Below are 15000 nucleotides of genomic sequence, written 5' to 3'. Positions count from 1 at the left end.
CTATGGTATTTAGCACAAATCGATTACTTTCACATGTAACTTGCCTATGGTATTTAGAACAAGCCTGTCATGCATAAAAGTCTTTCAAGTTCAGAGAATTTAATAACTAGCCATGCACACCCCAAGAGTATAGTATTTACCCAAAGCATATATAGACCTTATCCACACGAAGCTAAACCCAAACCCTGTATGGTATCTACATAAGTTTGCATCAATTAACTCAATTAACAACCCAGATGGTGATCAAACATCCATGTAATTAATCAAGTATAAATCAGTGAATAATAATCCCACTATCAAGAAAGCAACCAAAGATAAAATAACAATAAAACTAGATTATCATCTTAGGGCTTCATCCCGCCCTAGCAATTTGTTTAGTTACACAAATCCATTAAGAAAATCCAATAAAAATCATATCAAAACCACCAAAAACTGACTGCTGCTCTCTCCGGTGGCGTCCTTCTCTTTCAGCAAACTTGTTCCAGCCCAAGACTCCCCCCTAGGTCACGCCTCTGCTCCTTAATTATATCCTCTCTGCTGCCAGCAAATAATCCTCCTTTCCTAAGGAATAGGCTGCGACACCAACTAGGAAACAGGGGCTGACTTAGAGTCCTTTTCTTATTAGGAGAATCAACTAGCCTTGTCAGCCAATATACATCAAAAATTCCTCGGTGGTCCCAGCAAACTGAAAATATAGAAAACAAAGCAACAAGTCCTTATTTAACCCAAAAACCTTACGAAAACCAACTAAAATAGGCATAAAAACAGAGACATTAGAAACCCATCAATGTGCTTTCTGATAAAAAAAATTAAATAATGTGCTTTTAATTTAGGGCAATCAGTTTATTTAGAAAATAATTAATGACCATGTTCAATTAGTTTTCTACTGCATGTCTTTTTAGATGAAAAATGATGTATCTTTCTTAAAAATTTATGATGTTTCATCTATCTAAATCAGAATCATGGAATTAATTTAAAAAAAGTTAGCTTATTCTACAAAACTCATCCATGCCAACACTGTTGATTACTGAAGGTACTCTGACCCAGCATAAAAATTCAATCTAGTCACTACCAATAGAAAGAAAAAAATAAAAAGATTTGCATGAACAAAAGAATGATCATACTACTACTCTATCTAGATAATGGTTTCTCATGTAGTATGACAAGGTTTCCTAACCAGAAGATAATTTTACTTGAAGTAAGTAATTGCATGTACAACCATAATTCATTAGACTTTCAATCGAGTTCATACTTGGTTACTTGAGAATGTTTTTGTCAGCAAAGAGAATCATGTATATATATATATATATGAACTTCATAGATTAATTTTCTTAATTTATTAGTTTTTTGGTACATAATATTTATTTATGTCTTTATTCTTGGTTTCACATAAATTAATGTTGTGTGTTTTAATCATTTTTGTACAAGCAGTTATTGAATTCAAAGGTGATGAAGAATATGTTCAAAAAATAATGGGGAAGATGTAATGACTGTGAATCACTATGAAAGTTTTGACGAAGATTTGCTTGGAAAGATTGTGTCTACTGAAGAGGAAGCTTTTAACTTGTACAACGATTATGCTATAAGAATGGGATATAGTGTTCGGAAGGGACAAAAAAGATATGGTACAAAAAATGTTTTGCGGCAAATTAATCATATGTGCTCAAAAGAAGGTTTTCGACTAGATGGTGATCATTCAGAAGTGAAGATGGTGAATAGACTAGAAACAAGAATAGGTTGCAAAGCTAAAATTAGATTTACATTACAAGATGATGGTATGTGGAAAGTTTCTTGCTTTGATCGTGAACATAACCACGAGCTTGCTAAGCTGGAAGAGAGGCAATTTTTAAGATTAAATAGGAAAATTTTAGAAGCTCATGTGGGTGTGATTAAATCTATTGTTGGTGCAGGTATAAGGACAACAAATACATACTCATATTTAGCCGAAGAAGTTGGCGGATCCCAGAATGTTGGGTTTACAAAGAGAGATTGCTACAACCTAGTTAATAAGGAGAAAAATATTTTGCTCGAAGCAGGGGATGCTCAAAGCTTGATCGATCATTTCAAGCGCAGACAAGTTGAAGATCCTATGTTTTTTTACACAGTGCAAGTGGACTAAGAAAATCGTATGAAAAATTTTTTTTGGAGAGACGGAAGGTCAAGAATTGATTATGAAGCTTTTGGAGATGTACTAGTATTTGATACTACCTATCGTACCAAGCAGTGTAGGTCTTTCACCTATACCAAACAATGTAGGTCCTTCACATACTTCACTTCAAGCACCAGATAATTCAAGTTTTCTAAACTCATTCGGTGTGCCTGTGAACTTTAAAAATCAAGTATGGATTTTATGATTTTTATAGAACCCTCGTATTTTAATTTTTTTGTTTGTTAAATTTGGTTAGTCATCAAATAATATATTATCAATATATGTAGCTCGATCCAACGTACCTTGAAAATTTAAAGGTGTACTATTTTTGTTCTTTTAGGATCCTAATTCTACTTGGACATATTGTCCGCCTAATTTTTCTTTTTCAAGCATGCTACAAAGTGATGATTATGTGCCACATTTGGGTTAGGTATGAGATGAATTCATTCATGTCCATTGAAATCACAATTTAGAACAAAAAATTAGAAATTATAATGATATTATTTTTCATGTTTTTTTACTTTGTAATGGTAGAATTCATCCACAAGTTTTGCCACGCACCAACAAGATCCAAAAGAATAGTGTCTAAGTATTTTTGTAAGGTAATGTGTAATGGAAAAATAAATTGAATTATTACTAACCTTTTTTACTAATGGCATGTATTATTCTTGAGTTGACTTAATATATTATTTTTGGGTGTAGGTGGAAGCGATGTTTATGGTTTTAGTAATAATCGATGTATCAATTTTATGGTGATAATTTTAACGGCGATGTTTTTCATTGTCATAACTTACAATGGCGGTTTCAAGGTTAAAGTTCCGTATTAGAATAATCGGAATTGAACAGAAGAAGTACCAAGTGATGTGTTCAAGTAGTATGATTTGTATGATTTGTTTTCTGGTTTGAAGGTTTATAATTTTGTTTACATGTTTTAAGACCAAATATGGAATTTGGCTATGTGCTGGATGCTTTATGCCACCTCATTTGTATACTTTGTTCAAACATATTTTCACCTTTCATATTTTGAATAAGGTTTAAGGGTTTATATATGTTTCAGTTATTAGTTATTAGTTATTACTTTAGTATTCACTATTCAAATGTACAGTAAATGAAATATATTGAAAACACAATCTTGTTATATATCACTAGCATATTAATCATCAAAGTAATATTAATCCAGCCTAGACATTCAGTAGCATATTAATCTTTTACAGGCTTCTTATACATGACTCCGATTCAAATGAACCAGGGTATTTGACCTGTAGACCAGAGTATATGCTGCCTACTTATGTTTTATGCTGTGCTAGTAGACTTTAGCAACCAGCACTATCATTCATAAGTAAATCAATATTTTTTTTTGGCAAGTTGAACTGAAAGGATTAAAAAAAATAAACACACACCAATGCATAATTAATTGCACAAAGGGATCTAACAGTATATGCCACACTTCTAATTTATGTACCCAATACAACTCAAATTTACTAAAAATAATTAACAAAGCTAGTTTTCTCCTCGACTAAGTAGCAAACTCCTTAGCAATCTTCTTTGCATTGGCAATCACTTCTTAAATTCCTACAACCAACAGTTACTCGGACAAGTCATCATATTTCCACATCTGATGAATCAGCTGAAGAATGGCTTGAAGCAATTATAGTGGTAGGAAACGCTTTTTCTGGAGTTGCAACTAAAGTATAATTAGATGGGAATAAATCGTCCCTACTCTCCAAGAGCTCCTTGTAGATTTTGCAAAGAGTGACTTTAGTAAGACCAATCATCTTACAAATCTCTACCTCAGTTTTACATGCACTTGTCTTCAAGCTAGAAGGCTAAATATATAGCAACTGCAAAGAACAACAAATGGGGTTCTTGTGAGTGTAAAAATATTTGGTGATGACAACCTCTCCAATATGAATTGCCAATTTCTACAAAATGCATGTGAATCATGGTCAGACTTAATCGAGGAAGATTCAAGCAGTCTACTAGTTATCACATCAAAGTTCAATACTCTCAACATAAATCACAACCAGTACTTAAGTTACTAAACCAATTTCTGCAAGGAATATGATTCCATAAACCTCACTCCATATATACTGAAAAGATTGAAAGATATCAATTCAGCATAAAAGAAACTGATCAATTAATTATCTTCTCTAATGAATGAATCATAATTATAATTCCTTTACAATTGCATAGCAAAGTGTATAACTCATTTCCAATTGCAGTTGTAAGCTTTTCATCAAATTATATCTTGGTTGATCTCGCCCGCAATTCCATCCACAACAATAAACAACCCAAGGATCAATTGGATTTGCTATCCTGTTCACATGGACATTAAAAGCTATCCTGCTTAGCATATCCAAATTTCATTTCTTTTAATTCTAAACAACATCAAAAGCTCACAGGACCCTTATGTTAGGACCCTTTGAGAACATGCATTGAACATAAGGGTCCTATGAGCTTTTGATGTTGTTTAGAATTAAAAGAAATGAAATTAATTTGGATATGCTAAGCAGGATAGCTTTTAATGTCCGTGTGACCAGGATAGCAAATCCAATTTGGAGTTGCAGGTTTGCAGTTGCAGAACGATGCTTGTGAGTGAAGATGAACAATTGTCAATTTGGTAAAGTTGAAGAAAGAGATCGATTTGGCAAAAAAAAGAAGAAGATCAGTTTTGGGCTGATTGTGTAGTTGGTTTGGTTGTGATGCGTTTTTTTTGGAAGGTGTCTGCATGTTATATTTTGGGGGGCTGGTAGATAGTGTCCGCAAATTAATAAAAATACATTGAGTGGTTTTGGTTAATATTTTGCCTTGTTAGTACCTTATAATTAATGGACTCTAAATATTATGTACCAAAAAACTAATAAATTAAGAAAATTAATCTATGAAGTATATATATATATACATGATTCTCTTTGCTGACAAAAACATTCTCAAGTAACCAAGTATGAACTCGATCGAAAGTCTAATGAATTATGGTTGTACATGCAATTACTTACTTCAAGTAAAATTATCTTCTGGTTAGGAAACCTTGTCAGACTACATGAGCAACCATTATCTAGATAGAGTAGTAGTATGATCATTCTTTTGTTCATGCAAATCTTTTTATTTTTTTCTTTCTATTGGCAGTGACTAGATTGAATTTTTATGCTGGGTCAGAGTACCTTCAGTAATCAACAGTGTTGGCATGGATGAGTTTTGTACAATAAGCTAACTTTTTTTAAATTAATTCCATGATTCTGATTTAGATAGATGAAACATCATAAATTTTTAAGAAAGATACGTCATTTTTCATCTAAAAAGACATGCAGTAGAAAACTAATTGAACATGGTCATTAATTATTTTTTAAATAAACTGATTGCCCTAAATTAAAAGCACATTATTTAATTTTTTTGATCAGAAAGCACATCATGTATTAATATATATATATATATGCTACTTAAATTTAATAACTAATATGTCTCAAAAAAATTTATAACTAATAGAATATTTATTTCTCCAACGTTTTATTTAGCCACCAACAGGTATAAACAATAATAATTTTTATTTCAATTGATTAACAATTCTATTATTATTATTATTATTATTATTATTATTAGAAGAGGTTATAGTATAAAAATCAAATAATATCAATGTTTTAATAGCTATTGAAATTTTCTGAAACACCATACAAACCAAAATTGAATATTGTGGGGTTTACCTTTATCAGTGGACATGGCAGCAGCACTGCTACTTGCAGACATCCTGACGTCAAGGTCAAAGGTTTGAAAATGTCTAGAAAAAAGCTGCAATATTTTAACTATAGGGCTTGTAAATTTGACAAAAGGTTTAGAATAGCAATATTATTTTGATTGAAATAGCAAATACCGTACTGTATCTTTTTTTTTTTTTTTTTTTCTGAGGGACTAGTTTGGAGGAACACTGTCTATTTTATTCATAAAGCAACGCCGTTACTTATTGTAAATGAAGGAATATGTATTGATAGGTAGTAATACACGTCATTTCAGTAAACCAATTAGATTGATCTGATATACCAGTGGACATTGTCACGTGATATATCAGGTACTATGGAATAATTTCTCGAGCCATTGAGTTAGTAAAACGATGTTTATTAAGCATTGGCCATTAGTAAAACGATGTTTATTAAGCATTGGCCATTATGCGGTTAAAAATTATAAATATACCTAAGTCGAACAATAATCACAATATTTAGATCCTTATGCAATTTCATTGTTAAGCTATTTCCTTTGCTTCACATTCTTTCAGACTGCTCAAAATTGCTCTACCTATATTTATTTTCTTTTACTATAAATAAAAATAGATAATATAATAATGAGAAATTTTCAAGTAAGGATATCCTTACTTTAAGAAAAGTAAAAAAATCTTCTTTGGACATACAATTCAATAATCGGAACCGTTTATATTTTAGAACATCATTCAAAGATCATCTTTATAAAAAATCAACCAAGAAACTGTTTAACTATTTTATTATAGCAAACATCATTCCAATTTTATCTAATGGACTGTATTTGTCTGCACAGTTTAGATAACTAAACAATCACCGATTTGGCTAATTTTTTTATAGTCATACCTTGAGAAAGAACCTAAAAAATGAACGATTCAAATCATCAAACTGCATTGCCAGATGTTACACAGAGAAGATGTTTTTACTTTTTTTAAAGTAAGGACATCCTTACTTGAATGTGCATGATATACTAATTGGGGATGTAATTTACTATTCTCACCATGCTTGTACATAAGTATCAACAAGTTTCTCATGATTTTGACGTCATATGAAGAAAGAAATTTCTTAACAATGATGTTAAGTCGAAATGAACCTCATGTAATATGACAAAGAGGGAGCAAACAATATCATGAAGCAAATGTTACAAGAAAAGCATATGTATTGGTATTCATCTCAGATTGTTCACATAAAACAAGTACTATAGAACCCTAAGACCATCCTTGTTACAAACATATGGAGACTATTTTGCTTACTGATATTCTGCAATCTCAAAAACCCTGGCAGTTCCGTCAGTAGATACTGAAACAAGAAACTCCCGGTTGGCAGATACAGAGAGAGACTGAATGTGTTCACTGTGCCCATTGAAGGTTCTTACACAATCACCAGAGAGACTATCCCATAATCGAACCTTTCCGTCCGCACAACCTGTTGCTAGGTACCTAGATCCACCAAGCCATGTCAAGCATGTCACTCCATACTGCCCACAAGTAAGATTTCTTCCATTAGACCAGTTGCAAAGAGTTAAAATCCTTTAGTATTATCAGCCAACTCATGACATTGGCTTGAAGCAAACAAGCTGGCAATCAGTTAAAGCATGCAAAAAGAAGAGTATCTGATATAAGATGAAAATCCAACCTCATGGTCACATGTGGAACGGGGCAATGAATGCTGCAAATCCCAGATAATAAGCTTATTATCCAGACCTCCTGTCGCAGCCCAAGGGAAGCTGTCATACATAATCAAAGCATGAGTATAGTAGCAGTATACAACAACGTGAGTGACACATTGATTGCAAAGATTCAAAAACTACACGTAGTTTCCTTGTACAGGCTTTATCACTCACTTCATAATTGCAAAATTCTTTTGCCAAAGCCGTTCTTTTATTATTTCATAATTTAACTCATCCCATCCAGATTAATAGAAATATCCCAGGAATAAACTTTTTTAAATTGATGTCCACAAAGACAAATATAGCAAGAGTCACTTATATTATTCACATCTTGAGATCAAACAGTCATGATCAAAGGGATTACACACCTTAGTTTATAAAAAAAAGAAATAGTTAATTAAATGAAAAAGGTTGTGCAGATCAGGTCATAACAGACGATAGAAGTTTCCTCATTGAAAGAACCATAATTGCATGGCTTGATTCCTCTCATTCCAAATAAATCAAGGCTCATGTTGAAAACTCCTAAGTTTAATATTCTCTCCAATGTCTCATGTATAGATGTTGATATCACAAAACAAGTTATAGAATGATCAACACAACACATAATAATCAGAGAAAATTTCGATGAAACTTTTCATTATTATATTCAAAATTCTCTGCGTGCTACAAATCCTGATATAGTTGATGGAATCACACATTCTTGAATTGTAGTTGACGCAAGTACAAAATATTGTGGATTGTCCTGAAATGGACACTCCTAATTTAAAAACTGTTATTTCGAAAATGCATCAGCACCCACACTAACTAGAGCCAATGTACTGCATGTGTGCCTAAATTCATGTCATGGGCAATTGGACATACCACAACAAAATTCAAGTGTCCATGTAGTTTCTATAGCTCATGATCATATACAGAAGCCATTCTTCTTTTATGTTTTATTATTTCAACATCAGTAAAACCTCCTCAACATGAGAGAGAGAGACAGACAGACAGAGAGAAAGAGAGATGATACAATTTATTGTACCTTGGTGCAAGCCCGATACATTCGACCGATTCTGAATGTGAAACCAAGGAACTAACAACCTGTTCATTGGAAGAAAATAAGTAATAATTCTATTAAAGGCCTGATAATTATAGAAGTGAAACCAGGGAACTAACAGCCAACCATATCCTTCCAGCTGTATTGAATACAACAAAAATACATCATACCTTTCCAGTTGTTATGTTTACAATATGGACAGAACCATCTACAGAACCAGTAATAGCTAGAGTTGAATCAGAGCTTATTGCCAAGCATGTCAATCCAGCAGTATGGTACGGGTGGCCTAGAAGACAAAATATGTCAAAATTACCAAACAAAAGACAAACAAGTACCCTCTTCTGTAATAACTTCAATTTAAACAAAACTACCAGATATCAGAGACAACAATTCAGTCTCTCACTTCCAGTTAGTAGACCATCTTTTGGTAAGATAAAAATAGTACAACGGATAAAAAGAAGATGCTGAGATCAGTGTAAGATGATGGAAGAAGTAGTTTGCCCTATTTATGCATTGAAACTGAATACTGAGGACTAGAGAACCATACGCATGTCCAGATCCAAGAAATAACTCACAATAGATAAGGAAAGGCAGAAATTCTAGCATCATGACAGGAAAAGATACTTTGGATCAATGAAGGTAAGAAAAAAATTAAACATAAAGAGGAAAACATAAAATTTGAAAGAAATTCAACCCTAGTTTCGGAAAAAGGGTGAAGGGATAGACCTTTAACCTAGTTTCGGTATTGGCACCACATAGGAACTGAAATTTCGGCCTATATAAAATATCAGTTGAAATCTCACACAATTGTGCATGATTGTTGCAGAACCTGTTGTATATTTCTCCTTGAATCTATTACAACATAAGACATCTTGTCATTCTCATCTTTGTTTTGTTTAGAGGTGTTCCACTTCCACTCCAACATATTCTGGGTTTTGAAAATCTAAGCTTCTTTAATGAAGTTGGAAAATATTGCACCATATATCAATTGCTAACAAGTAGAATAAGCAGAGAGATCAAACTTTTCCACATCTTCCTAATCTGGATTTCAAAAGTTTAAACTAAATTCTAGTTCCCAACAAGCAAGGAAATAGATCATCACGATTTGGATTTTGCATTTCATACTACCTTCTCTGTATTGCTTTTTGCTCCAAAACTTAAAGTACTTTTTAATTTGTAAGGTTGAACAATATAGAAAATTTGATATGAAAATTCGAACACATACCTTGTACCACATGAATGTTGTCACCACTTTTTGGGTTCCATATTCTCAAAGTTGCATCATCAGAACCAGTGCAGATTGTTTTACCTTCAGCAACCAGCAAAAGACATGAGAAAACTAAATAATGATGGAAGAAAAGCATAATATTTTTCATATTAATTTAAAGAAATGAAATGCATGATCGCTGCAGTTTATTAAAAAGCGAAGGAAAAGCATCAAGATGAAGAATAGTTTCATACCATCAGGGGTAAAATCACCACAAGTCACACTACTGCCGTGGCCAGAAAACAAATTAAGATAGGAACCTTTGTCAGCATTCCACATCCAAACCGTAGAGTCCTCTGAACCAGCCAAGACCAGATGCCCTCTAGGATGCCAACTGATCCACTGAGAAGTCACATAGTCCATATTCAATTTCTGATAAATTACAGTACAGTAGCAGTAAGACAGAAATATTGCCCAAAAATTTTACATTAATCCCCTCTCCCGGGCCTTCAAGACTGCTCTTTAGATTTCTTGATGTTAAATCCCAAATTTGAATAATTCCATCCATGCTTCCAGATGCAAGCAATTGTCCATCGGTACTAAAAGCTAAACTAGAAACAGTTTCCTTATGACCTGCAAAGTAGCTTACAACAAGTTAAATTGACAAAAAGTAGACATAATATTATAAGATCTAATAGATGCATACTACTTTTGGAGCAAGGGGTCTAAGGTGAAATTGCGTTCAAAGCAAAGAACTAAAGCAAATAATTATGAACAACGAAGTATGAAAATATACACCTACCTTGGAGCTCAAAAGCCCAATCTCCTTGTCCAATCTTCCAAAGAAACCCTCTATCATCTCTACCCCCAGTTGCAACTAAAGTAGGATCTGTTGGGCTGCAAACAACTGTGTAAAGTTCACCTGTCCGAAAAAGGAAGGAAGATATTTGATACCCTAAATTTATAAGTAATCCAAGACATGGCATAGCCCGAGCTAAGCATAAAAGCATCAACCCGAACCCAAATCCAAAGCTAAGCAGAAAAGCATCAACCCTAAATTTATATATGTAAAGTTGTGAACCTCTCACATGTATTAGATCAAACCACCATATGCATATAGTGCTTATTCAATAACAATTTGAACCTTGGGAATAACACTTTTCCAAATGAAATAAACAATTTAATTACCTTGTAGTGAAGTCACTAGTGTATTTAAACACTTATTGACTATTAAGGATGCATAATGCGTGTGTTACAAACAGGTGGAATGTAAAAAAGGTAAACACAGCAAGGGAAACTCTTACCAGTATGACCAGTAAATGTATGCATGGAATCATCAGGCTCATCTGAAACCACCATAAAACACACATACCAATCAATCAAGTAAATTCATGATGAAAAAGAAAAAGAATCGTTATCATAAATAAGGAATTATATGCTGAAGATGATGAGTTCCAGTGAAGTGGCATACCAACATTTTCATCATCCGCATCAGGAAGATCTGCAACCCACGACAAATGACCAATAAATTAGGAAATATTTCATACATTCGATACCCAATGGAGAGAGAGAGAGAGAGAGAGAGAGAGAGAGAGAGAGAGAGAGAGAGATAGGACCTTCTTCATCTATGTCAACTTCATTAATGATATCAACTTCATCAAGAAAAACCTCGCCTTGGTCATCTTCTTCTTCTTCATGAAGTGCGTCAGCTGGATTGCTCATCTCCTTCCAATCTTGTGGTAGAGACACACAGAGAAACTTAATGAGGGTTGAGCTCTTTTGGTAAAATAGCCATTTAAGCAGGGATGGAACCAGGATTTGAAAATGGGATGGTGATGCAGGAGCATCTGCTAGGGTTTCTAGAATTTAGCAAAATTTAGTAGCTTTGCAATTTTCAGTTCCTAGCTTGATTAGGAGTCTAGTTTCTTGGTTATTAGATGGATAGCTTTCCTTGTTAACTAAGTTTTATGTTTTCCTAGTAAGTTTAGGTTTATGCTTTCCTAGTCATCTTAGGTTTATGTTTCCCTATATAAGCTAAAGGCTTAAGTTGTAATAGACAGTTTATGCATTATATTTTTCTGATAATTCAGATTTGAGAGTTTCTTTTGGGCTCCTAAACCCTAGAACTCATCTATCTACGTTCCGTCTTTGATTTCATAGCTTAAATCTCTATTTTCTCTACTGTTTGTTGCTGGAAGATCGGTCTATTCTAGAATTTTGCCCTAGTATAGCAGCAAGACAGCAGCCCTAAATCTCTAAGCTTTTTTTTTTTTTCTCAGTGAATATTTTTCATTTTAATCTCAACAGTCTTATTTGTTTTTCTTTTAGCATTTCCTAAATTTATATAAACTGTTGAAAAGATACGAATCAACCACACCTCCAAATGTCAAGACACAAAATGAAATAGATGGATAAAAAAGAGAAATTCAGCAAAACTCAGACTCTGATTGAGAAACTCACTAGTAAGGTAAAACATACAATCAAGTTAAACCCCCCCAAGTAAAATACAATACAGTTTATACAAGTTAGCAGCAGAAGGAAGTAGCAACTGTTGAAATGCTAAGAATGATCTAAAAAAAATTAGGGCTTATTTATACAATTTAAAAGGAGTTTTGTGCAGATGGATTTTGATATAAGAGGAAGAGTTGAAGAGAACTGTTGAAGGCTACAGAAGAGTGAGAGCAGAGGGTGAGCCGGTGAGGGTTACACACAGAAGTGGAGAGGGAGGCTCAGAGGGAGAGGGTTACACTTTCTGCTTCTGGGGTTAGTGGCTGGGTTGGGCTGAAGGTTTGGGCTAAGAGCAGGGCTATGGTTAGAAACTTAGAATGCATATCTAAGAATTTTGTTCTTTTAGCCCATCCAACTTAAGTACCTTAGGCCTCGTTTTGCATGTAGCACTGGATTGGAATATGACATAGGATTGGATTACATTGGGTTACCTTGGATTGAAAAAGGTAAGTCTAAGATGCTGTGGATTGGAAAAGATAATGCTATGCCATGTTTGGTGTCACATGGGATTAAGATGCTGGATAATGTTAGATAATGTTAAATAATGCTATTCTGGGTTTAGTTTTCAATGCAATCGAACTAAATTAAAATTTTCACAAGTAAAATAATATATTAAATAAAAATAATAATATTTTTTCATGTTCAAATTAAAATGGTCATTTTCAATGCAGCACTACTCATATATTATATAAATGTCAGCAACCACACCAAAATAATAATCTACCAAAATCCACCAAATTCAGTAATTCAAAATACATTGCATGTCATATTCAAATATCAATACAAATTTGAAACAAATATCTAAAGTTCAAATAGCCAAGCAAATGTCATGGTCTTGCACATCGCCTAATCTTTCTCTAGAACAGCAGCAAATAAATTTTTTAAACCATCAAAATATATAATTCTATTTCTAACAATAAAATAATGTTGTCATACATGGGAACTCAATTACATATACCATACAATAGTTTGTCTTCAATATAAGAGAACTATAACAGACAACTTCATACCCTCATATCCTGAAACCCATGATTAACAATGGGTAGTTAAATATTATTCTTTTTCATTTATTCTCATCATTTAGAGGCTATGAAATTCAGTAGCTATAATATGAGGAAAATCATCTGAATCGAAGTGCAAGAAAGGCACTGAGATCAAACATATCAAAGGAAGAAGTAAACACATGCTAAATTAGTGAAGACTACATAGTGCACTCTGCCATGCTGCAATTTCACTCGCAAGGTGCAGACAGACAGAAACCAAAAGAATATTGTACATGTCAGCCAAATTCCAAAAGCATGAAAATTAAAATTGGACCAACATAATTTATTGTTGGTGTAGTTTAGAAAAACTAAACTTTTTTGATGTAATTAAGAGTAAATCAGGCAATATTAAACTCAAAAAAAGAAAAAATGCTTTTAAATCTAAACTTATATAAGTACCATGTCCAACTTAATCTACTAAATTATCCTCTTGCCAATAATCACTACACAAACAACCAATTAAATGACCTAATTTTTTTCCTTAAAAAACAAGATATTCAGAACAATAGTATCGTACATCTAAATATTAACTAGACCTGCCATAATTATTAACCAGACCTTAAACCATTTGCATCTGTACTGTAATTTGGAATCAGATTGGGAAGGTTGGTTAAAAAAGTTCAACCAACTCCTCTAATTGATAAGACCAAAAAGCAATGTGTAGGAAAAAAAAAAAAAAAAAAAAAAACTTCATGATTGCAAACTAAAGACGACAAAAGGAGATACTTCCAACTATCTATGTTAATCATGCACATGGAAAGATGTCAACATTGACACTATCAAAACTGATGAAAGAATCTCATTTAACATGGAGAAAGAAGAGAGGGAAGCCTTATTGTGCTCCTTAATATCCAACTTAAATTCCTACAAAAAGATATTGCCCTCTAATCATCCAAGGACCTTCTTCGACCAAACAAAAAAAATCATCCAAGGGCCAAGGCAGAACACCAAAATCTTGTAGTAATTGCTCCCAGGTACGTTTAAACATCTCGTTTAGTCTTTACTAGTTAATTATCACTCTAGCTAATTCATTTAAGGCCAATGAAAATTTGGTTAATATTTATACCTGGAAAAGCATATCTTGCAATTCCTGATCCAAACAATAATTGTCACAACCATCCTATCTTTTTATTCCTGCAGTAACTCTTAACTACTCATTCACCAATAAATAAAGAAGGGTTTGATGATAAGAGCAATTGCAACATCAGCCACATACATCTGTGTGGTTACAGTCTATGGAAGTAAACAGGACCAAATTCAGCTAAAAATAACACCACAATTTGACCTCGTAACTCATAAACCAAACAGAAAGATCAACTCCTAGAATATCAGTCATTCTTGAGAACTTAGATACTATGTATTCATGGCTACTTAGTAGAAGAGAGAAAAGGGGAGAGGGGGGGGGGGGGAGGGAGGGAGATGCAGGTATTACCTATAGTCTTGTTGAGGAATTCAGTAGGAAGGCATGCAATGCAATGTTATCATATATGATATATGTTAGATCAGTTAAGCTTAAATTACTAAAATCTTAATGCATGAATGCCCGAGTTATAATTGCTAGAGAAAATATAGAGAGAAGATTAGGGGAGGCTGTTGAAATTCTTGAAATGGCAACAGTAAGTTACCTTTTCCCTGCTAGATA

The 15000-nt window shown here is 33.3% G+C and overlaps 2 protein-coding genes across 2 annotated transcripts; one reads left to right on the top strand and one right to left on the bottom strand.

Annotated features, from left to right (window-relative positions):
• Positions 1-1486: 1486 nt before the first annotated feature.
• LOC147299341 (protein FAR1-RELATED SEQUENCE 5-like) lies at positions 1487-2119 on the top strand. Its single transcript, XM_086230179.1, has one exon. It carries the CDS (start codon positions 1487-1489, stop codon positions 2117-2119), a length of 633 nt encoding a protein of 210 aa, XP_086086305.1.
• A 4850-nt stretch (positions 2120-6969) lies between these two features.
• On the bottom strand, positions 6970-11771 carry LOC147299340 (uncharacterized). Its single transcript, XM_086229156.1, has 11 exons — positions 11424-11771; positions 11279-11308; positions 11112-11153; positions 10610-10729; positions 10295-10440; positions 10062-10209; positions 9826-9909; positions 8771-8886; positions 8586-8644; positions 7528-7618; positions 6970-7369 (listed from the first exon to the last, which is right to left on the bottom strand). The coding sequence occupies exons 1-11, from the start codon at positions 11527-11529 to the stop codon at positions 7142-7144; spliced, it is 1170 nt and encodes a 389-aa protein (XP_086085282.1). The 5' UTR covers positions 11530-11771; the 3' UTR covers positions 6970-7141.
• Positions 11772-15000: the final 3229 nt, after the last annotated feature.

Source organism: Dryas octopetala, chromosome 1 (genome assembly GCF_963921425.1).
Source record: "Dryas octopetala chromosome 1, drDryOcto1.1, whole genome shotgun sequence".
Classification (NCBI taxonomy): Eukaryota; Viridiplantae; Streptophyta; class Magnoliopsida; order Rosales; family Rosaceae; genus Dryas; species Dryas octopetala.
The sequence above is the reverse complement of the archived record's forward strand: the minus strand, read 5'-3'. Positions and strand labels throughout refer to the sequence as shown.